This window comes from Xenopus laevis, chromosome 5S (assembly GCF_017654675.1).
Source record: "Xenopus laevis strain J_2021 chromosome 5S, Xenopus_laevis_v10.1, whole genome shotgun sequence".
Taxonomy (NCBI): Eukaryota; Metazoa; Chordata; class Amphibia; order Anura; family Pipidae; genus Xenopus; species Xenopus laevis.
In genome coordinates, this window is record NC_054380.1 from 39978071 (window position 1) to 40003661 (window position 25591).

Genomic DNA, 25591 nt, shown 5'->3' on the forward strand with positions numbered 1-25591 from the left:
AAATGATACTAAAAAACCAACATAGCTCATAATTAAATAAATGTTCTAATGTAGTGAGGGCTCTAACATATGGATTTGGTCTATCCCAAGATTAAAAAAGCTGAATCCATTATTTTAGTTTTTTTTTTTTGATGAAGGGATATTATTGCTTATGATATTTCGATTTTATTAAGCAGGCACAATTTTACATGAATCATACAGAATAGACAATTATTTTCTGTAGCATACGCGCCTTCAATGGCTTTACTTATTGCACATGACAGTTTTCATATTTCTTGTTCTTTTAGTTTTTTACTTTTTTAATATATAGCATGGGTGGGTACATTAAAACACAAAGATTTTATATATATATATCATGAATTGTACTGCTTCGTTGCTGCTGAAGGTTGAATCAGCCAATTCATGAATATGCTTTGTTGAGGCCTGAAAGAACTGCTCCTGTCAAATAGGGCAGTCAAACTGAAAGCCCAGGGGCCAGATTTGATCCTCCAAGCTATCCCTGTGAGCCTCCTTCAAATTTAAAATGAGTTGGGGAGCAACACATGCTTTAAAAGATTTTCTGTGGGTAGCAAATAAGGGCTATAATTAGATATTTGGTAGTCCCTATGTGCACTGGCAGCCTACTTGCTTTGTTTTGTACTACATGTTTTTTGTGCAACCAAAACTTGCCTCCAAGTCAGGAACTAAAAAAAAAGCACCTGTTTTGAGGCCACTGGGAGCAACAGCCAAGAGGTTGGTCAGCAAAATGTTGCTCACGAGCCACTGGTTGGGGATCACTGCTCCAAGCGAAAGACTCCATGGACTTCCTTGTAATTCATCATCATTTAAATACTAATAACATAATTCAAAATAGAAGCCTCCAGCATTTACCAAACTAAAATGTACATATTACAAATCAAATGCAATTGAACTTGCAGCAGCCTGATTTATCCGCAATTTAGGTTTTAAAAAAATTTATTAATATCAGGGATGCACCATTTCATAAGTTTTGGATTCAACCAATAATGAATCTTCCATAAAATATTTTAACTGATCTGGAACCCTTCTTTGTACATTACAATTTGATCAAAATCTACATTTGTATAGTGGCACCCCAGCTCTCTCTTATCCTCATTCGAACACTGTTTTATGTAAATTTTGGTTACTTGATGGCTTTCTTATTTTTGCTGTCTTTTTTTAGTTACAAGTTTCAAGTCTGTAAGACACGATTCAGTAAAAACATTGAAGTCTGGATTCAGTGCATCTGTAATGTATACTATTTAAAAGGGAACATATACCTTACTTGAAACTGACTCTAAGGGGCCCATTTACTTAGTTCGAGTGAAGGAATAGAATAAAGAAAACTTCGAATTTCGAATGTTTTTTTTTGGCTACTTCGACTACGACTTTGTCGTCGAATTGAACTATTCGAACTAAAAATAATTCGACTATTCGACCATTTGATAATCGTAGTACTGTCTCTTTAAAAAAAACTTCGACCCCCTACTTCGCCAGCTAAAACCTACTGAGGTGCAATGTTACCCTATGGGGAAGGTCCCCATAGGCTTCCTAGCAATTTTTTGGTCGAAGAAAAATCGTTCGAACGATTCGAAGGATTTAATCGTTCATTTTTTGTTCGATCATTCCATCAAACTATTTGCGGTAAATGTAAAGGATTTACATTTGGCAGTCGAATATTGATTGTTTATTAACCCTCGATATTCGACCATATGTAAATCTGCCCCTAAATAAGGTAAAACTAAGTAAAGTAGGCATTGCAAATGTAATTAGAGAGGCAAGAGTATTCTCCAATGAGAACCATCCATTCTAATGCTAACATACTGAGATTATCATTATAACATTTTTGTTTGCCAGTATGATCAATCAACCAATAGACTGTTGTTTGGGCGATGAGAAATGTTTAATGTTTTTGATTATGATAGCATAAAATAAATAAATTAAAGTCAAGTAAATAGACCAGACAAGATTCAGATAGGATGCCAATTTAGCGTCAGTTCTGCCACTGGCTTTGGAGGACTTGCTATCTATCTATGGTTGCTTAACTACAGATCCCATTATGCTTATCAGTAGTGATGGGCGAATTTGTTGCAAAACTCATTGAAGTCAATTGGCGTCAAAATAATTTTGACAATGTCAATTTTGACACTAGTGACAATATTTAGTCTATTTTGTCCAAATGCATTAAAGTCCGAATAATTTTGACACACGCCAATTTTTATGAGCGATATTCTGAAACGTGCAACTTTTTTTGACGCATCGGATTTTTTACTGGCAAATTTTCACTGCAGTTTCGTGAATTTTAATTCTGGCAGCAAAATGTGTAAATACACCACAAATTCGCGAGCTGGCAAATTTATTCGCCCATCACTACTTATCAGACTTTATCAGGCTGGGAGTTGTTGTCCAGCAATATTGGGGGAATGAACACTACTATGAAAGGTTTGTGTCCCCTGTAAAATCTACATATTAATGATTGTGTTGAAATATTATCCAGCATCTTTGTTCAAATGGTCTCCAGTTTAACCACAAATCATCCATCATTTTAATTTCCTTCATCTATGAAAGGGAAACAAAAGAATATTTGTAAGGCTTTGCATATTGCACTATAGTGCTGTACACAAAATATCATGCTATACTGCATCTGATCCTCAAAGCATTATACATTTCATATTTCCATGCACATTTCAAGAGTCTGGAAATGCCTTTATTATACTGTCATATGCAGGTGGTGGAGTTTGAGTTGAAGGTCCAATTCTGAGGCTATTGTTTGACCAGTGAAAATCAGGACGGCTAAGATTTATTGTGTTGTTTGCTGTTGGAGAAGTATTGTTGACATGAGGTAGAGTAACAAGTTGGCTATCAGCTTCAATCGCTAGGGGCGGACACTGCAGAAACGGATGAAATGTTGAGGCTCTGAAGCTTGGCTTTCTAGCAAATGCGTCTGCTTGCTCTTGAGATGTCTGTCTTTGGAAGGTCAGACTGGCCAGGCTGAGGTTACTCCGTCTTTCGCAACTACTGTTGCGATAAAACCCAGACCGATTTATGGCTTGGTTATGAGAAGATGGCCTAGGCCGTCGACTAGAAGACTTTGTCATTCTAGGTGAGATTGATGCACTTGCTCGACGACGAGACAAGCATGTAACAAGAGTCCATATTATACCTCCAATCACCAGTCCAATCACAATGGACACTGTAAATGATAGTTTCACCCCATCTAAGAAAAAACAATATGACGTGTTAATACATATATTTATAAATAAATAGAGATGTAATATTTGCTATGTCATGTTCATGAAAGGTATTAGTAGTAGTAATTTAATATTACAACAATAACAATACTAACTGGATTAGTAGCAAATTGGTACTAAGAGCAGATCATTTCATAGTTATTACATTTGGAACATAATTTTATGAATTGCACCATCCAACCATTTTTTTACAGTGCAACTGGAATCAGCATTGATATTGTGAAATTGAGAATAGAGAAGGTCAATGAAAATCCATTAAAAGAGAGGTTGGTGTATTTTTCCTGTTTATGATACTGTAATAAATGAATCCATGTGAATTCATAGCAAATTCCACTTGAATGCATTGTATATCCATATGCCTACATTTATAATACTGAATGCCTTAAAAAGCCAATTATAAAAAGTCATAATAAAATGCTAATATGGGAGAATGAACTTGAGTTCAAAGGAAAAAACATATTGCACAAATAGCAGAAAGAAAAGTAATCACCTCTGGTGATAGGCAGCTTTAAACTTCAGGGTGGAAATTTACAGCCACCTCTTTAACCTTATGTTTTCATTTACAGTAAGACATTCTTTATATTAAATCAAAAAATATTTATTGATTATACCATTACCTACTATGGGATAATTTCATGGGAAAACATATTTATTTTCAAAATGATCAGTTGATAGTACTGCTCCAGTAGACTTCTGCACTGAAATCCATTTTTTAAAAGAGCAAACAGAGTTTTTAATATTTAATTTTGAAATCTGACATGGGGCTAGGCATATTGTCAGTTTCCTAGATGCCCCCTAGTCATGTTTCTTGTGCTCTGATGAACTTCAGTCACTCTTTACTGCTGCACTGCAAGTTGAAGTGATTTCATTTTTCTTTATCTTTATTTCAAATCATTATAACTAAATTTTTTTGATATTTTTATGTTAGAAAACAATTAGCAGGGTCGGGCCAAGCCTACCAGGTGCCCTAGCCTACCCGACCAGCCACCACATTCCCCATGCATACCACCCCCCCCCTTGTATGTGCACACGCAACTGTAAATCTGCATGTGCATGCACTGTAACAGGGGAGGGAAGGGAGAGAGCACATGGGCAGGGAGGGTAAACAGTGGCAGAGGGGAGGGTAAACAGTGGCAGAGGGGAGGGCAGGGTAGGGAGAAGTGCAGAGGGGATAGAGGAAGGAGTGACAGAGGGGAAGGTGACAGAGAGGAGAGAGTGACAGAGGGGGGGAGTAGCAGAGGAGAGCAAACACAAACTAGGGCTTTGGCATAAGAACCTTTAAAAGGTAACTGTCCAGTGCCCCCCCCCCCATATCATTGCATCCTAGGCCGGTGCCTTCTGCCTACTCTTAGTTACGACCCTGAAAATAAGTAAAAAAAATTTTTTTTCATATGTTTTAATAATAACTGTTCCTGCTTATAAAAGGCATCCCTGCAGCGTAATGCTTTCACCACCTTTCATAACAATATCATGGGCTCTGCTACTCTAATAAGGGTATACTCCATATTGCTTTAATTGTTAAGGGCTGCTGAAGTGAAGACACTGTATGATACACTCATCATTAAAAAAGTGACTAAATACAGAGAGCTGATTGGAAGCTGTGTAGCCTAAATAACTCCAAAACTTTCAAAGCTGTTGCATTATTACCATAAATACATGCATGGTCTCAAACACTTTTTCATTTTTACCAATGAGTGCAACAGCGGGCCAAGGCAATTACAGTTAAAGTCTAAGGTAAAGCAACTTAGATTGTTTTGCCACCTGTGTGTCAAGCTGAAAACATTCCATAGACAGCAAAATACTTAAAGTAGCACACAGTGTGCCAATGCCCTGAGAGAACCTGCAAGGATTTAAGAGGTCTAAGCAGGGGCATTACATTGGTAAGTGCCACCCTGAGGCAGCTTACTGGATGCCACTCATTGTATTAGAGCAGGTGGGGGGTGCAGTACATGGAAGCTGTTTGAAGAGTACAGTTATCTCACACTATGTTTTGTCTTGGTTTTCCTAAAGCCAAACTTCTCTGAAAGATTGGCTCGGGTCGGGTCTGAATCTAGGGCACCCAGGGGTAGCCACCTACTACTAAGGGTGCCATTTCCCTTTTGCTGTGTTTTATCTCCTGAAGAATATCAGATACAATTTGCCCCTAGTTTCTACAGATTCTACCCAGTGATGAGACAATGGTCATTAGAACAGATGAAAATCTAATTATTGCTCTGAAAAGAGACATGAAGCAACAACAGACCAGGACTCAAAAATGGTTCTTTATACCGTTTAGAATCCATGATCCATGATAAATAAAACAAAGGCACTTCCTACAATAGACAGTAGTATTTAGAATATAGTTAATAATTGATAATATTCCAGTTGGTATACCAGTCACTGTGCTGATTTCCAAGATTATATTGGTCCCAAGAAACATATGCCTTATCCAAGAGTAAATTCCCAGTGTTTTAAGGGAAGCATAGCAGTATAGCTTTACTCTAATTACTTGTTTACTATAGCATTTTTACAATCAGGAATGATGTGCGCCTCTAGTATTGTAGGAGAACAATACATTTTTAAATAGCTCTAAATTACCAGCTTTATCCCCTAGGATATAGTATATAACTGATTTGTCACTTCACAAGTTCACAACATTGTGCCTGGTGGCTTAGTCATATACGGAAAATGAGAGTAAGGTGGGACAGCAACATTATTTATCTTTTTTGACCTTCTCTGCTCATGGACCAAAGGAAATGCTCAGTAAATTGTTCAGTTATTGGAAAAAATAAACTGAATCATATAAATTAAAGTAAACAGGAACAGTTATAGAAAAACTGACAATAGAAACAGGAAATATTAGCATGCTACAATTAAAGAGAAAATCATACTGTATTTCAAAATGGAGTTTTCCACTTTGCCAGTCACTAACAATAAAATGCTTTAAAGCGTTTTAAATAATGCTTTAATGCACACTTGCATTAAAACAATACAAGGTTCATTTATGAACATAACCACAACAGCAACATATTATTATTTGATGGGGATCATATTATAATCTCTCTAATGCTTGATTTACCAGTAGGTCTTTCCAGCTGACGCAAGGTCACCCATTCCGATTAGAAGAAAAGAGGTTCCGTCTAAATATTAAGAAGGGTTTTTTTTACAGTGAGAGCTGTGAAGATGTGGAATTCTCTCCCTGAATCAGTGGTACAGGCTGATACATTAGATAGCTTTAAGAAGGGGTTGGATGGCTTTTTAGCAAGTGAGGGAATACAGAGTTATGGAAGATAGCTTATAGTATAAATGTATCCAGGGACTAGTCCGATTGCCATATTGGAGTCAGGAAGGAATTTTTCCTCCTCTGAGGCAAATTGGAGAGGCTTCAGTTGGGGTTTTTTTTGTCTCTGGATCAACTGGCAGGTTAAAAGGTTAACTTGATGGACGTGTGTCTTTTTTCAACCTAACTTACTATGTTACTTTGTAACCCAAAATAGAGTGCATTGACACTGCACATCCATAAATTTACTCACCCAACCTTCTCTGCTGAATTGCATACAACAGGGCACAAGGAAACTATGAAATTACTGGCAGCCTGAACCTGCCACTCTTCGCTTGTAAGGTTAATTTTCCTATGTCTACCTTTTGTACCTAGACCTGCTATTATAACTTTCCCTATTTTTGAAATCTTTCTGCTGTTACGAGGACTTAACCACCCCATCTTCTTTATCGTGTCTTACTCCTAGTTTTCAAGAAGATCTATCAGTTTCAGTCATTTTCAAGGGGTATCTACTCATCTCCTGTAACAATAAATTCCCAGAATTTTTTTAATCAGTCCCACATCTTTGCCCCTTCATTGGAACCAACTCAACAAAGTATTTTTGAAACATTCTGCTTCTCTAACAATGAGGAATAGTGGACATGTCTCAAACAATGAAGTCCCTAGATGTGAACATGGTGAGGATTTCTTGGCAGCTGATGCAAGTAATTTGTACATTGTTTCTAAGGTAATGACACATGGGCTGCTTTTATGCTGCACCAAAGCCTCCAAATACTTACTTGGAAAATGTCAGTCTGTGTTTCCAGGCAATTATTATCTGGAAAGAGCTGGTGTTTGAAAGTGATATCAATGTAAGTCTATGGGGCAGTGCATTGCCACTGCTTTTTGGGCTGCTGACTACAGATATTGTACTAGGGATCTCAAAGTACCGTCTTTTCCATTTTAAAATGCCAATGGTTTCTAAAATGCTATCTGGCTTCTAGGAATAGTGATCTCAGAAACCATATTAGTTGATAGGCTAAATTTATTACCTTCTTATTCCCTTATACTTGATTTCTTCAGATCCTTTTCTATTGCATATCCAACCTGTCATTTCACCAATCTTATACTACAATTAGTGACTCTAACAAACAGCAGTTTAACTTCCGAAATGGAAGGCTGCAGAGCAAAAAACATTAAAGATTTAATAGACCTCTGCCCCAAAATAAAAATATGAAAGTTACATAGCTACATAGTTACATAGTTAAATCAAGTTAAAAAAAAAGCGAAAGTCCATCAAGTTCAACCCCTCCAAATGAAACCCCAGCATCCATACACACACCCCTCCATACCATCACATAAATTATATATACCCATATCTATACTAACTATAGAATTTAGCATCACAATAGCCTTTGATATTATGCTTGCCCAATAAATCATCCAAGCCACTCTTAAAATTAATTGCAAATTATTTTAAAATACAACTCTTAGCATCATACTAAAAAGATGAGCTCAGATTCTAACTTACAATGTTATGGCACATCCAATCATATATTGAAAACCATGTCTGAGTTTAATCACAATGTTCCCTCTAACATTCTAAGACGCTCATTTCCAGTGAACTGTATTTAGTATGGGCTGCTAGCAATTACAAGCATTTCGATTACACTGACTTTCCCTGGTAATATCATAGCAATAAACATTTCTAATTAGTGACGCAGAAAATGGAGATTGCAAATTGTTGCGTAGAAGCATTCCATATATCGTCTATAATTGAAGGGATGAGTTGGCAACCTTGTTATAATGGACTGTCACATTAATTCTGTATACAGTATTTGTATTACAGATGGTTAAAACTGTTTAGTACAATTACCGAGCAATTAGTTCTTATGTTGATAGATGTATGCCTTTAAGTGGACAAAAGTTAATTTAAATGACAAATTACTGAAAAAACCTTACCAAAAGAAATCTTTTGTGCAGAATGTTATTTTTCAAGGGAAACGCAATTTAAAAATAGAGTGGTGGCACCTAACAACTTTTTTCCGTTCAGCGAAACAATAGGCAGCCAAATCACAATCAGGTTAGAATAAACTAAGCCAAAAAGAGAAAGGAAGGGATATCAGAACAAAGTAGGGGGCATTTGAATGTCTTAAATGTCTCTGTTAACTGCAACACTGCCTTAGAAACAATACAGATATGTGTCTTGGTTATATTTCAGTAGTACAGCTCAATTTTACTAGCCATGCCTCCTCTCTTTGACTGCAAACAGGACAGAACTAGGGGTATTTATTTATTTAGAAATCTCTGCACGTTCATTTGCATAAAAGCAGTAGCCAATGGTGCGTGAGATTAAATAACAATATATATTTTTCCACAAAAAGTATCTCAGAAATCGCACTCAGTAGTTTAAATCTCATTTCTTTGAATTTTTATTAACTACAGGTCTCCTAAATTAATTATCAAACCACCAAAATTCATAAATACACCAATTCAAAAACCTATATGAATGATCATAACAATTCATTGAAATACCCATAATAAATAGTTACAAATTCATTTAAAATTGATTGAGATATTTGGATTAAAGGTGAAGGAAAGTCTAAAATAGAATAAGGCTAGAAATGCTGTATTTTGTATACTAAACATAAACATGAACTTACTGCACCACAAAGCCTAATCAAACAAATGATTTATGCTTTCAAAGTTGGCCACCGGGGGCTGTCATCTTGTAACTTTGTTAAACATCTTGGCCTGACCCTGCACATGCTCAGTGTGGTCTGTTCTGCTTAGGGATCGTCATAAACAAAGCTGCTTGTGTTCTGCATGGATGGTAAGTAAGGCGGGAGCTCCCCCTGCTGTTCATAAGTATGATTGTTTCCCTGCTCAGCAGTTAGGGACCATCTGACAATTCCTATACACAGCAGTAAATGAAGGGAGAATTTCACTGCATACAGTCAGGTTTCTTATAAAAACTGTACACATTTTTTAATTAAAGTATATTGGAGAAAGGTTTATTTTTCATTAAAGAATGTAAAAATTGGATTTTATTGTTTTGCCTTTCCTTGTCCTTTAATTCATTTAATAAACCGGATAAAAAATTGCTGGCAGTAAATTACTGACACTTGCATACTGTTAAAAAGTCCAGGGAGTTTAGAATATGAGCTTAAGTAACCCTTGGTGTATAGCAACAAAATCTTCCCCATTTTTATGTATCCAGTCCAGTTAAGAAATCCTCGCTCAAATCACAGCAAGGAAATTTAGACCTTATGTTTGTGCAAGAAATTGCTTAGTTGTGTTTTCAGGTGGAAGAAATCCAGGTGCTCCATGTAGGAATTTATAATTCCAAATTACATAAGCTTCCATCCATTGTAGAGGTTTAGCCATAATAATTCAGCCATGTAAAATGGACCTCTTTCAATTGGAGATTCTAAATAATAGGCAGAGAGACCACAATATTCAGCACATGCACTTAGATACATATGTAACAATTTAAGAAAAGCAAAGCTACTATTTAAGATTAGCAAGTCTCTTGGGACAACTGAGACTTAAAGGGCAATTTCACCTTCATTAGCAAAAATGTAGTAACACATAAAACATGACCCTACAACCCCCAGAAATGTGTTCAGACTTTCCATAACCTGTCATTTTTGTGAAATGGGCATGTTATTAAGGGGTGTGGGCACAAAATGGGTTTGGTAAAAAAATTTCAGGCCGCAACTTTCTGTTCCTCTTTCTGATTTTCAAATATTAGGAAGCATGGATTTGTTAGAATCCTGCTGAAAAAGGCTAAATTCTGCCCAAATACAGAACAGAATACTGGATTTGGATCTGTAAAAGAGTATCCAAAAGCGTTACACTTAGCTACAACTGTCATTCAGATTTGTGCCAGTCATGCAGTAAAATCAAAAATATACATGACTTGTGGATCCGCAATACCCGGACCCTTTCTTGTTCCCCAATAACTGACACCAATAAATCTGGGTGGAAAAGCCGCAGCTTCTTTTATTATACATTTTACTGAAAATAACAGCCCCTTAAAAATACAAATTAGTAACCACCCATAATGAGATGCTTAAACCAATACATAAACAAATACATAAACCATTGTTGGCTGTATATAACCACATAAAATGTAACATTCTGACTTAATTTCGAACCTGAGGCTAGTTCCCAACACACCCACATACTGTTTCCCCCCATATTGCAGTCACAACAGAACCATCGCTGTTCCATCCATCCCCTTGTTGCCCATAACCCCTGGACAGGGGAGGGGGAGCTATCTCCACCTTCCAGTTAAAAAATTTGCCCCTAATTTTAGTCCCATCTTATTATACCCTCTGTAGCCCCTCTTTCCTATATCCTGACTATCTACTACAATCCCCATAATCCAACACCACTCCTACAGGGCCCTATTCGTCCCCCCGGTCATGAACCTGCCACTTAACCCTTAGGCTTCATTTCCCAGGGTCCTCCTCACTTATTATCAGGTTACAATATTATATTTCCAAATCAGTGCCTGTTCTTTTGTTGTGTATTTTGTAGCTCGGTTCTTTAGTGTAGCATGGGAATAGCCAGTGTATAGATTTGTAAAGGGACTTTATCACAATCCATACCAGAGCTCACGTTAGCTACAATGCATACATACTCTATAACAATATTTCAAAATAAAGCACATATCTTGGAAACTAGACTCTCTTCCTGGATACCCAGCAGACACACAATAAACTGATTTGATTAATGCAAACTGATCTGAGGAACAGAACACAGGAATCCAGCAAATCAACATGAATCTTTATGTATCACTGAGAAGCACGGCGTCAATAAGTTCCAACTGATTTCCAAACTGATTCTATTTTTTTAACACAGTGATTCATAAAGAATTCGAATTTTAAGGTTCATTCAGCTCTAAATATAAAACAGCACCTGGGATTGTAGCTACATATTGTTGTGAATTATTTAACCTATAATAGTCAAAGCCAGGAAATATTTCAGAAACATATCCAGTTCCCCTAACAATTTATCAGATAATTATTTGTGGTATACAGTATATATAAATGCTTTTACTTATTTCCATCTAGTTTTATACAGATATAATATATATTATGTCAATATTTGGGACCTAGCGTATACTAGACAAGGTTTTTGTTTCTTTTAAATTTACACTAAATAGGACTTATATACAGGTATCAGATCTGTTATCCAGAAAATAGAGATGTCGCGAACTGTTCGCCGGCGAACTTGTTCGCGCGAACATCGGGTGTTCGCGCTCGCCGGAAGTTCGCGAACGTCGCGCGACGTTCGCCATTTTGGGTTCGCCATTGTTGGCGCTTTTTTTTGCCCTCTCACCCCAGACCAGCAGGTACATGGCAGCCAATCAGGAAGCTCTCCCCTGGACCACTCCCCTTCCCTATAAAAACCGAAGCCCTGCAGCGTTTTTTCACTCTGCCTGTGTGTGCTGAAGAGATAGTGTAGGGAGAGAGCTGCTGCCTGTTAGTGATTTCAGGGACAGTTGAAAGTTTGCTGGCTAGTAATCGTTTTGATACTGCTCTGTTATTGGAGGGACAGAAGTCTGCAGGGGTTTGAGGGACATTTAAGCTTAGGTAGCTTTGCTGGCTAGTAATCTACCTTCTACTGCAGTGCTCTGTATGTAGCTGCAGTGGGCAGCTGTCCTGCTTCTGATCTCATCTGCTGACTGCTGCAATAACAGTAGTCCTTGTAAGGACTGCTTTTATTTATTTTTTTGTTGTTTTACTACTACTACTACTACTACTACTATAAGAGCCCAGTGCTATTAGTCTAGCAGTGTTGGGGAGTGGGACTGGTGTGCTAATCTGCTGCTCCTAGTAGTTCAGCAGCACCAACTTTAATTTTTTTTTTTTAATATTCATTTTTTTTTTATTTTACTTTTTTTTATTTTACTACCGCTGTAGTAGTGTATAAGTTGACCTTTTAGGCATTATTTGCCCTGTAGGCATTATTTGCACACTGTTTTCTTCAACCCGCCATCGAGCTGTGTGACCTTGTTCACATTCTGTCTAAATATCCATAATATTACCGTCTCCAGAAAAAACACCGGAGTCACTTTTTTCAAGCAGCCATAATATATTTTACGTAATCCGTATCCACCGCTGTAGTAGTGTATACGTTGGCCTTGTAGGCATTATTTGCACACTGTTTTCTTCAACCCGCCATCGAGCTGTGTGACCTTGTTCCCATTCTGTCTAAATATCCATAATATTACCGTCTCCAGAAAAAACACCGGAGTCACTTTTTTCAAGCAGCATTCATATATTTTACGTAATCCGTATCCACCGCTGTAGTAGTGTATACGTTGGCCTTGTAGGCATTATTTGCACACTGTTTTCTTCAACCCGCCATCGAGCTGTGTGACCTTGTTCCCATTCTGTCTAAATATCCATAATATTACCGTCTCCAGAAAAAACACCGGAGTCACTTTTTTCAAGCAGCATTCATATATTTTACGTAATCCGTATCCACCGCTGTAGTAGTGTATACGTTGGCCTTGTAGGCATTATTTGCACACTGTTTTCTTCAACCCGCCATCGAGCTGTGTGACCTTGTTCCCATTCTGTCTAAATATCCATAATATTACCGTCTCCAGAAAAAACACCGGAGTCACTTTTTTCAAGCAGCATTCATATATTTTACGTAATCCGTATCCACCGCTGTAGTAGTGTATACGTTGGCCTTGTAGGCATTATTTGCACACTGTTTTCTTCAACCCGCCATCGAGCTGTGTGACCTTGTTCCCATTCTGTCTAAATATCCATAATATTACCGTCTCCAGAAAAAACACCGGAGTCACTTTTTTCAAGCAGCATTCATATATTTTACGTAATCCGTATCCACCGCTGTAGTAGTGTATACGTTGGGCCTTGTAGGCATTATTTGCACACTGTTTTCTTCAACCCGCCATCGAGCTGTGTGACCTTGTTCCCATTCTGTCTAAATATCCATAATATTACCGTCTCCAGAAAAAACACCGGAGTCACTTTTTTCAAGCAGCATTCATATATTTTACGTAATCCGTATCCACCGCTGTAGTAGTGTATACGTTGGCCTTGTAGGCATTATTTGCACACTGTTTTCTTCAACCCGCCATCGAGCTGTGTGACCTTGTTCCCATTCTGTCTAAATATCCATAATATTACCGTCTCCAGAAAAACACCGGAGTCACTTTTTTCAAGCAGCATTCATATATTTTACGTAATCCGTATCCACCGCTGTAGTAGTGTATACGTTGGCCTTGTAGGCATTATTTGCACACTGTTTTCTTCAACCCGCCATCGAGCTGTGTGAGCTTGTTCACATTTTGTCTAAATATTGATAATATTATCGTCTCTAGAAAAACCACTTGAGTTACTTTTTTTCAAGCAGCATTCATATATTTTACGTAATCCGTATCCACCGCTGTAGTAGTGTATACGTTGACCTTGTAGGCATTATTTGCACACTGTTTTCTTCAACCCGCCATCGAGCTGTGTGAGCTTGTTCACATTTTGTCTAAATATTGATAATATTATCGTCTCTAGAAAAACCACTTGAGTTACTTTTTTTCAAGCAGCATTCATATATTTTACGTAATCCGTATCCACCGCTGTAGTAGTGTATACGTTGACCTTGTAGGCATTATTTGCACACTGTTTTCTTCAACCCGCCATCGAGCTGTGTGACCTTGTTCACATTTTGTCTAAATATTGATAATATTATCGTCTCTAGAAAAACCACTTGAGTTACTTTTTTTCAAGCAGCATTCATATATTTTACGTAATCCGTATCCACCGCTGTAGTAGTGTATACGTTGACTTTGTAGGCATTATTTGCACAGTGTTTTCTTCAACCCGCCATCTAGCTGTGTGTATTATCGTTTCCAGAAAAACCAACTGAGTTTTTGTTGTTGTTGTTGTTTTTTTAAAAATAATGCCAGGCAAAGGCAGGCCGCCACGCAGAGGCCGTGCTAGGGGCCGTGCTGCTATGCAATCCTGTGGCCCTAGCAAATTTCCCAGTTTTAAAAAGCCAATGACCCTGAACTCCCAAAATGCTGAAGAGGTAGTTGACTGGCTTACACAGCACACCCCATCCTCTACCGTTTCTAACTTTACCACAACATCCTCCTCATCCTCCACTGCTATGGCCACCCCACGTAACACTTCCTCCACCACCGGTGCCCCTTCTTCACTGGGGTCAGAGGAGTTATTTTCCAATGAGTTTCTTGAACTGAGTAATGCGCAACCATTATTGCCAGAAGAAGATGAAGGAGATGAGGACCTTACACCAGATTTAATTCTGGCAGAGAACACGATAGAGATGGACATAATGAGTGATGAGGAGGAGGTCCCGCTGCTGCTTCCTTCTGTGATGTGTCAGAAGAAATTGATGCATCTGAGGAGAATGATGATGAGGAGATTGATGTTTTGTGGGTGCCTAGTAGAAGAGAGCAAGAGGAGGGTAGTTCAGATGGAGAGACGGAGAGTCAGAGAGGCAGTAGGAGAATAAGACTTAGAAGAAGCAGGGAGGACAGCCCGCAGGGATCAGCAGGGCAACAACATGTATCGGCACCTGTGTTCAGCCGGCCAACGCACCCGCCATTGCCGCCAATACCGCCAACTCCGCCAACTTCTACTGTTACCGCCAGATCGCACACTTCCAAAAAGTCAGCAGTGTGGGATTTTTTTAATGTGTGTGCCTCTGACAAAAGCATTGTAATTTGCAATGAGTGCAGTCAGAAACTGAGCCTTGGTAAGCCCAACAGCCACATAGGTACAACTTCTATGCGAAGGCACATGAGCGGCAAGCACAAAGCACTTTGGGAGCAACACCTCAAAGGCAACAGGCAAACTAAAAGCCACACTCCTTCTGGTCCAGCATCTTACTGCTCTACCTCTGCTCTCCTTGACCCGTCTGAACCACCCTCCACTCCGCCTTCCACCTTGACCACCTGTTCCCATTCCCAGTCATCTGCCACCAGCCAAGTTTCTGTGAAGGCCATGTTTGAGCGTAAGAAGCCAATGTCTGACTGTCACCCCCTTGCCCGGCGTCTGACAGCTGGCTTGTCTGCACTCTTAGCCCGCCAGCTTTTACCATACCAGCTGGTGGACTCTGAGGCCTTCCGCAAATTTGTAGCAATTGGGACACCGCAGTGGAAGGTACCCAGCCGCAATTTTTTTTCTAAAAAGGGAATACCACACCTGTACCAACATGTGCAGAGCCAAGTTACCGCATCTCTGTCACTTAGTGTTGGGCCAAAGGTCCATATGACTACTGACGCATGGTCCTCCAAGCATGGTCAGGGCAGGTATGTCACCTACACTGCCCACTGGGTGAACTTGGTAATGGCTGGGAAGCAGGGAATGGGTAGCTCAACAACAACAGTGGAGTTGGTGTCACCGCCACGGATTGCACGCGGTTCTGCCACCACCTCTACTCCTCCATCGCTCTCTACCTCGTCTTCTTCTTCTTCTTACTCTGCTGCTGGGTCCTCCTTCTCCTCCTCCACACCTGTGCACCCCCAGCTCCCCTAGGCTATTCGACGTGCCAGGTACGCCGTTGTCACGCTGTCTTGGGGATGACGTGCCTGGAAAGCAAAAACCATACCGGATCTGTACTCCTGTCATCTCTGCAGTCACAGGCCGATCGGTGGCTGACCCCACACCAACTGCAGATCGGAAAAGTGGTGTGTGACAATGGAAGCAATCTGTTGGCAGCGTTGAGACTAGGCAATTTAACACATGTGCCCTGCATGGCACATGTGTTAAATTTAATAGTCCAACGTTTTGTCTCCAAGTACCCAGGATTCCAGGACGTTCTCACCCAGTCCAGAAAGGTGTCGGCCCATTTCAGACGTTCCTACACAGCCATGGCACGCCTTGCTGACATTCAGCAGCGCTACAACATGCCAGTCAGGCGTTTGATTTCTGACAGCCAGACTCGCTGGAATTCAACGCTCCTTATGTTGGAACGTCTGCTGCAACAACAAAGGGCCGTCAACGAGTACCTTTTTGAACTGGGTGGTAGGACTGGATCTGCACAGCTGGGGATTTTTTTCCCCCGTTACTGGGTGCTTATGCGCGATGCCTGCAGGCTCATGCGACCTTTTGAAGAGGTGACAAATATGGTCAGTCGCACCGAAGGCACCATCAGCGACCTAATACCCTTCGCTTTCTTCCTGGAGCGTGCCGTGCGACGAGTGACAGATGAGGCTGTAGACCAGCGTGACGAGGAGCTGGAAGCGCACGATTTCTGGTCGGAATCACCAGAACGAACCCAGGCACCTGCTGCAACGCAGGGAGAGGTGCCAGAAGTGGAGTCAGAGGAGGAAGGTGGCTTTGTGGAGGAGGAGGAGGAGGACCAACAGGAGCAGGCTTCCCAGGGGCTAGTGGTGACCTTTTGGGGACCCCTGGTCTTGTACGTGGCTGGGGGGAGGAGACCGTGGATGATGCAGTCCTTGATAATGAGGAAGCGGAGATGGATAGCTCTGCATCCAACCTTGTGAGAATGGGTCTTTCATGCTGTCATGCCTGTTGAAGGACCCCGTATCAAGAGGCTTAAGGAGAAGGACCTGTACTGGGTCGCAACGCTACTAGACCCTCGGTACAAGCATAAAGTGTCAGAAATGTTACCAACATACCACAAGTCCGAAAAGATGCGGCATTTACAAACCAGCCTGCAAAACATGTTGTACAATGCTTTTAAGGGTGATGTCACTTCAGGAACTCATCAACATTCCAGGGGCAGAGGTGCCAGTAATCCTGCCACGAGCACACCTGCAAGGACAAAGCCCTTTGGCCAGTCTGTAACGTCAGACATGCAAATGTTTTTCTGTCCAAGGCAGCGCCACAACCCTTCTGGATCCACCCTCAAAGAACGCCTCGACCGGCAGGTAGCGGACTACCTGGCATTAACTGCAGATATCGACACTCTGAGGAGCGATGAACCCCTGGACTACTGGGTGCGCAGGCTTGATCTGTGGCCAGAGCTGTCACAATTTGCCATGAACCTCTTGTCTTGCCCAGCCTCAAGTGTGCTCTCAGAAAGGACCTTCAGTGCAGCAGGAGGGATTGTAACTGAGAAGAGAACTCGCCTAGGTCACAAAAGTGTCGATTACCTGACCTTTATTAAAATGAATGAGGGGTGGATCTCGGAGGGTTACTGCACGCCGGAAGACTTGTTCTGACTTCTATGCAGCTGTCCTTCTCTTCAAGCCTCATGACTCCACACACAGCTGTCCTTTAGCGTCCTCCTCCTCCCTCCGCCACCGTTACAAACTAGGGTGCAAACCCTACTGGTTTAATTTTTTCTGGCCTCTGTGCTTCAGTGGCTGCAACCAAAAAAACTGGGCAAACAATGTCTACAAGGTCAACGTATGGCAAAAAATGACTATTTTCAGCATTTATATGGCATATTTTTTCTGGCAACTGTGCTTCAGTGGCTGCGTCCAAAAAAATGCATATTTTCTGCATTTATATGGCATAATTTTTCTGGCAACTGTGCTTCAGTGGCTGCGACCAAAAAAATGCATATTTTCTGCATTTATATGGCATAATTTTTCTGGCCTCTGTGCTTCAGTGGCTGCAACCAAAAAAATTTATATTTTCAGCATTTATATGGCATAATTTTTCTGGCCTCTGTGCTTCAGTGGCTGCAACCAAAAAAATTTATATTTTCAGCATTTATATGGCATAATTTTTCTGGCAACTGTGCTTCAGTGGCTGCGACCAAAAAAATTACTATTTTCAGCATTTATATGGCATATTTTTTCTGGCCTCTGTGCTTCAGTGGCTGCGGCCAAAAAAACTGGGCAAACAATGCCTACAAGGTCAACGACGTTGACCTTGTAGGCATTGTTTGCCCAGTTTTTTTGGCCGCAGCCACTGAAGCACAGAGGCCAGAAAAAATATGCCATATAAATGCTGAAAATAGTAATTTTTTGCCATACGTTGACTCAACGTATATGGCAAAAAATGACTATTTTCAGCATTTATATGGCATATTTTTTCTGGCAACTGTGCTTCAGTGGCTGCGACCAAAAAAATGCATATTTTCTGCATTTATATGGCATAATTTTTCTGGCCTCTGTGCTTCAGTGGCTGCAACCAAAAAAATTTATATTTTCAGCATTTATATGGCATAATTTTTTCTGGCAACTGTGCTTCAGTGGCTGCGACCAAAAAAATGCATATTTTCTGCATTTATATGGCATAATTTTTCTGGCCTCTGTGCTTCAGTGGCTGCAACCAAAAAAATTTATATTTTCAGCATTTATATGGCATAATTTTTCTGGCAACTGTGCTTCAGTGGCTGCGTCCAAAAAAACTGGGCAAACAATGTCTACAAGGTCAACGTATGGCGAAAAATTACTATTTTCAGCATTTATATGGCATATTTTTTCTGGCAACTGTGCTTCAGTGGCTGCGTCCAAAAAAACTGGGCAAACAATGCCTACAAGGTCAACGTATGGCAGTTGTTTAAAGAGAACAGTAGATTACTAGCCAGCAAAGCTACCTAAGCTAAAATGTCCCTCAAATCCCTGCAGACTTCTGTCCCTCCAATACAGAGCAGTATCAAGCAGATTACTAGCCAGCAAGCTTACTATCATCTGTCCCTGAAATCACTAACAGCTCTCCCCCTACACTATCTCTTCCAAGCACACACAGGCAGATTTTTCAGATACATTTTTGCCCTTGATCCCCCTCTGGCATGCCACTGTCCAGGTCGTTGCACCCTTTAAACAACTTTAAAATCATTTTTCTGGCCAGAAATGTCTTTTCTAGATGTTAAAGTTCGCCTTCCCATTGAAGTCTATGGGGTTCGCGAACCGTTCGCGAACCGCTCGCATTTTTGCGCAAGTTCGCGAATATGTTCGCGAACTTTTTTTCCGACGTTCGCTACATCCCTACCAGAAAACCATTATCCACAAAGCTCCTAATTAGGGATGCACCGAATCCACTATTTTGGATTTGGGCGAACTCCCGAATCCTTTGTGAAAGAGTCAGGCAAATACCGAACTGAATCTGTATCCTAATTTGCATATGCAAATTGAGGGTGGGAAGGGGAAAACATTTTTTACTTCCTTGTTTTGTGACAAAAAGTAACGTGATTTCCGCCCCTAATTTGCATATGCAAATTAGGATTCGTATTCGTTTTGGCCGGGCAGAAGGATTCGGCCAAATCCAAATCCTGCTGAAAATGGCCGAATCCCGAACCAAATCCTGGATTCGGTGCATCCCTACTCCTAATTACAGAAAGGCTGTCTCCCATAGACTCCATTTTATCCAAATAATCTAAATTTTTAAAAATTATTTCGTTTTTTCTCTGTAATAATAAAACAGTACCTTGTACTTGATCCAAACTAAGATATAAGTGATGTACATGCTTTAGAACTTCTCTTGGTGTTAATTACTAACTGTTACAGATACATTTGGGATAATTTATTAATGTCCCAAATACAAATGCTAGAGCACTGGATATACTGTATAATCAGCAGAGTTGTCTGACACAAAGCAATGGTGAAAGCAGTAAGGTCAGGGCTTCTTTACCTGCCCCTAATGATTACAACACTGCTGACTCAAGGAACTGCATCTGAGGGCATTTATGGTGCTGAAGGTGCAATGTATGAAAAACATGATGGTTTGTGCCTGTTTTTTGCACTTTGCAGTCTCTGTTTGTAAATGAGCCCTCCTGTCTCTCTCTATGTAACTTATTGCTAAGTCTGCTCTAATTTGGCCACCACTGCATTCACGTGAGTGAATCTACAGGAGACAGGGCAATAACACAGGGTACATTGTGACATATTCATGGGCAGATACGTTTCACACTTAGGGGCCGATTCACTAACTTCGAGTGAAGGATTCGATGTAAAAAAACTTCGAATTTCGAAGGTTTTTTTGGGCTACTTCGACCATCGAATGGGCTACTTCGACCTTCGACTACGAATCGAAGGATTCGGAGTAAAAATCGTTCGACTATTCGACCATTCGATAGTCGAAGTACTGTCTCTTTAAAAAAAACTTCGACCCCCTAGTTCGGCATCTAAAAGCTACCGAAGTCAATGTTAGCCTATGGGCAAGGTCCCCATAGGCTTGGCTAACTTTTTTTGATCGAAGGATATTGATCGAAGGATATTCCTTCGATCGTTGGATTTGAATCCTTCGAATCGTTCGATTCGAAGGTTTTAATCGTTCGATCAAAGGAATTATCGTTCGATCGAACTATCTGGGCTAAATCCTTCGACTTCGATATTTGAAGTCGAATGATTTCAATTCCTAGTCGAATATCGAGGGTTAATTAACCCTCGATATTCGACCCTTAGTGAATCAGCCCCTTAATGTGGTTATTGTGGAAAAAAACAGGTACTTCAAATATTTATAAACATTTTTCTGCTTCTTTGTGGCTCATATCCATAAGAACAGATCAGAATACTCTGTAAAAAGGGATATCTCCATGTATGTAATAAAATGCACTAAAGGGGCTCATTTATAATTATAAACACTGGGCAAATTTGCACCTGGGCAGTAGCCCATCGCAACCAGTGATTAGCCTTGTTTTTTTTCAGTCAGCTACATGGTGAACACTGAAAGCAATTATCTGATTGGTTGCTATGGGTTAATGCCTAGGAGCATATTTGCCCAGTGTTTATAAATGAGACTCAATGTCTGCCTAGGCACAAGAACACATAGCAACCAATAAGTTGGTTGTTATAGGTGATTAGACTTGTATCAAACTTTGCACATGTTATTACATTTGCTCTTAAAGGGGTTGTTCACCTTCCAAACACTTTTTTCAGTTCAGTTGTTTACAGATTGTTCCCCAGAAATAAAGACTTTTTTAATTACTTTCCATTATTTATTTTTTACTGTTTTTCAAAAATCGAAGTTTAAAGTTGAATGTTCCTGTCTTAGTTTGCAGCTCAGTAATTCAGGTGCAGACTCTAAACTGTTGCAATTTTGCAACATTTAGTTGATACATTTTGTAGCAGCATCTCTGGAGTATTAGCAACTATTGTATCAATCAATAATCAACTAACAGCTGTCTGTAACTCAGGGATTCTGCTCAGCAGGGACAAAGATAAGAAATGGACCAACTAAATGGATCAATTTAGAAAAGTTTAGAGGGTCGGCGACCCCCCCTCCCAGAGCTGCTTTAGAAGGTGAAAAATGACACTTTACACTTTAATATTAGAAAAACAGTCACACATAGAAAATAGTAAGTAAATGGAAAAACTCGTTATTTCTGGCGATCTATCTGAAAACAACTACTGTAGTTGTTTGAAGGTGAACAACCTCTTTAAATGAGAAGGGAAGTCTTTTTGCACTTGGGGGTGCCAAATGTTAAGCACCCCTAAGTGATTGTATTTACTTACCTGAAACCCTGGGCCGATACTCCTATCGACAGAAAACTTCACCGACCCGGAGGTTTTCTAGCGAGTACCCCTATTTCCAGCCCTGATTTTCTTGTTTGAGTACGGGTATGGGATCAATTATCTGAAATCCTGTTATCCAGAAAGCTCCAAATTAAACGAAGGCCATTTCCCATAGGCTGCATTTTATCCAAATAATCCAAATTTTCAAAAATTATTTCCTTTTTCTTTATAATAAAATAGTACCAATCTAAAATATAATTAATCCTTATTGGAAGTAAAACCAGCCTATTGAGTTTATTTAATGTCGAAATTATTTTTTTTAGTAGACTTATGCTATGAAGATCCAAATTATGAAAAGATCCGTTATCCAGAAAACTCCAGGTCAAAAGCATTCTGGATAATAGGTCCCTTATCTGTAATCTATAAGCCACAGAGCGTTGTAATCATTGTAAAACATATTCAACTGAAACAAACTATTTGAATATGTATAGTTTAGAGGCTTTTAATAATCATTTACATCATGTGGGGGGTACTGTTAAAATATGAATGTTATAGCTTATAGTCTTATTTTGGGAGGCAAAAATATTTAATGAAATTATTCCTAAACTGGCACTAATAGATGTATGATGTATCAAGCTGCAACTCACAGACAAACTTTGTATTGAGTTGGAAATCATAGATGTATGAAGTATTCAACTGGCATTGCGATATCCCTAATATTTCTTACAATATCTGTCAGTTTTGTACCTTTGGGCATAATGAACATTATCGGCAGGTTTCTTGTATCATCTCTCTAAACAATAGCTACTTGCACACACTGATATCAGGCACATAAAAATGCATGGGTGAAAAAGAATCTTCATACATTCTAAAACGCTATACCAGCCAATAAATAGAACATCATTCTTACCCCAGAAATCTTCTGTCAATGCTTGTGAGAAGCAGGTAGCGTTGTGTATGGTGACATTAGCCATATGATCCAAAATCAAAGTCTAATTTCAGTATGTCCAGTGTGGTCATGCAAGAGCTCCAAACTTGTATGACTTTCCCTAGGAGTAAAACAAAGTTTCTCTATATCCCTAATTCCTATTGTATCAAAGGAAACATGAGCAGCAAACTTCCTGCTTTTATGATCAGAGTTAACAAGCTGCTTCTTATCTGGGTCACCATACAGTTCCTGAGACATGGAACAGTTTCCTTCTCGTCATTTCCTCTGCTACACTGAATTGACTCCAAACAATGCACTATTCCCTTGCCTTTTTTTAAATATGTTATTGCTTACATTTAGCTTAATCTATAGTGAGCTAAATCAGGCAGGTTTCACCCACCCAAACTATACTTGACACTTCTGAAAGGAGCTTTCAATTGTGCCTTTCTGTATAAAGTGTGTGGTCTGAGGTTAACTACAACACAAGTGTCTGCAACAATAGGATGCCTAGGCAAAAAAAAAAAAAAAAAAAAAAATATATATATATATATATATATATATATAAAATATGCCTTATAGGAACTTCAAAGAAAAGTAGTCTACTATCGCAACTTTTTTCTTATTACTGTGTGTTTTAACTTTATTGACTGAGATATCTAATTAAAGGAGAAGGAAAGGTTAAAAATAAGTAAGCTTTGTCAGAAATGTCTTTATAAATACACCAATATACCCTTTAGTAATTCTGCTCTGAAAGAAACACTGCATTTCTTTCCATCTATTTTGTACATATGGGCTTCTTTATCAGACTTACTTTTTCAGCTTAAACCTCCAGGGCACGGGCTTGAGCATGCTCAGTTTGATCCTCTTCCCCTCCTGTCCCTGCTGTAAACTGAACACAGAGCTATGAGTGAACAGGGAGAGACCCAAGCAGGAAGTGATGTCAAACCAAGCTAATTTGGCAGCTGCTATCCTAAACAAACAGAGACAGTGTCTATGCTTTATGGTAAAGTATTCTACAGAATGAATATAGTATTCTAGCTTGCACTCCTGTAGCTAATCTATTGGCAAAAAACTGCCTTGGTAGCTGTCCTTTTTTTTAAGGGCTTAATGTAACAGGCAACTAATTATATGCTTGCTTTCAAATACCCTCTGATTGGTTGTTATGGTTATTAGACCTGGGCCAAGCTTAGCACCTCTTGTAAGTTGCTCATATGTATGAAAATACTGTATGGTGTAATAAAGGATTTGTTGAGGGTTGGTTCTTTTGTTGAACTAAAAATGATATAGCAATATGATTTGTAAATCAAAATTAAGGGGAAAGTCAGAATTCTCTGGAGCATTCAACTTTATCCAAAATTATAAAAGTATTATGTATGGCTATGGCAGGACTGGAAAAAAAAGCATTAATCAATAGAATCTATGGGATCTGCACATTTGAAACCACACTTTGAGTATGCAGTGTATTTTAAATATGGCATCCAAATTCTTGTGAGATAAATGATGCATATGCATTTTTACATCATATCAGGCTGGTGACATAATTACGTGGCATATTGACGATCATTCCTGCTCCATTTTCCATGTAAATAGTTTTTCTATTTTCTAGCCAGCGGAATTATGGGGAACGAAAACAATGAGAAGTGCATGTTGGGAAAAGAAACCTACACGCTGAAAAACGCATGAAAAACGCATGTTGATGGTTTGCTTGTGGTGTCAGTGGCGAATTTACACCCGACAGCTTTTTTTTAAAATGCAACATAAAAATGCCACGTCTGGCCTTGCCCTAAGTTCTGTACAGCAGAAAGAACAATAGAAATTCACTGATACATTAGGAAACAATTTAATGCCATATTATTCAGTGTTCAGCAAGTAACATCATGCATAGAGTGACATATTGCTTTTATGACTGTACTCATGCTTTAATGATGAGCTAAGCTCTATGTGGTGCCGTTTCAGCAAAGCCTGTCATCCCAGCCCATCCTGTATGCAAATAGAAAGATAACACAACTCTAACTATAGAAACTACATAACACAACCACTACAGACAAAATACAATGTACAACAACTGCTAAATAATGTTTAATAACTGTAACAGCGTATTGAAGATAAACTTTATGCCACAGAATATTTTTCATTTTCATTTTCATCATCAATGTCTATCAAAAAGTATCAAATTGCATCATTCTGCAACATATTAGGGTCTTTCATCCACTTAGCAGGTATGGGATTTATATGAAATACTCTGGATCTGAGGTTCTTCTGTCATTTAGATCACCAAACCTTATAAAAACATTTACAAGTTAAATAAACCCAAAAGGATTCATGCAGCTTAGTTAACATCAAGTACAAGTTACTGTTTCATTATTAAAAAGAAAAGGGAAGTAATCACAAAAATAAAAATGTAATTATTTGTTTGTTTGGGATATGGTTTTCCTGTAATTCTGAGCTTTCTATACAATACATTTATGAAGGAATCTCATATTTGTATAGATATATAACAAGCCGTCTACAAATGATTTTATGTATTTCCTCTCTTTTTATGTATTTCGTTTGGTAAATGGTTTCATAAGATGAAAAGTTAACATTATTTGTCAGTCTCAAAAACACTCTGTAGAGTGTGGTGTGGCTTCCTACATGAGCCATATTCAGGAAGGAAATTCCTGATACCCAGTCCTTTGTATTTTGCTTCCAATGCAGGAACATGGTTGGATTGGAGCCTTGGGGCCCACCGGGGCTGCAAAATGAAGGGCCCTCAAAGCAGTCCCTGGGGGCCCCTCCAGGCGCGTAAGACACTT

The 25591-nt window shown here is 39.3% G+C and overlaps 1 protein-coding gene across 1 annotated transcript; it reads right to left on the reverse strand.

The window, feature by feature from the left end:
* Positions 1–1654: 1654 nt before the first annotated feature.
* Positions 1655–22966, reverse strand: myct1.S (MYC target 1 S homeolog). The gene is made up of 2 exons (XM_018265215.2): positions 22779–22966; positions 1655–3214 (listed from the first exon to the last, which is right to left on the reverse strand). The coding sequence occupies exons 1-2, from the start codon at positions 22840–22842 to the stop codon at positions 2685–2687; spliced, it is 594 nt and encodes a 197-aa protein (XP_018120704.1). The 5' UTR covers positions 22843–22966; the 3' UTR covers positions 1655–2684.
* Positions 22967–25591: the final 2625 nt, after the last annotated feature.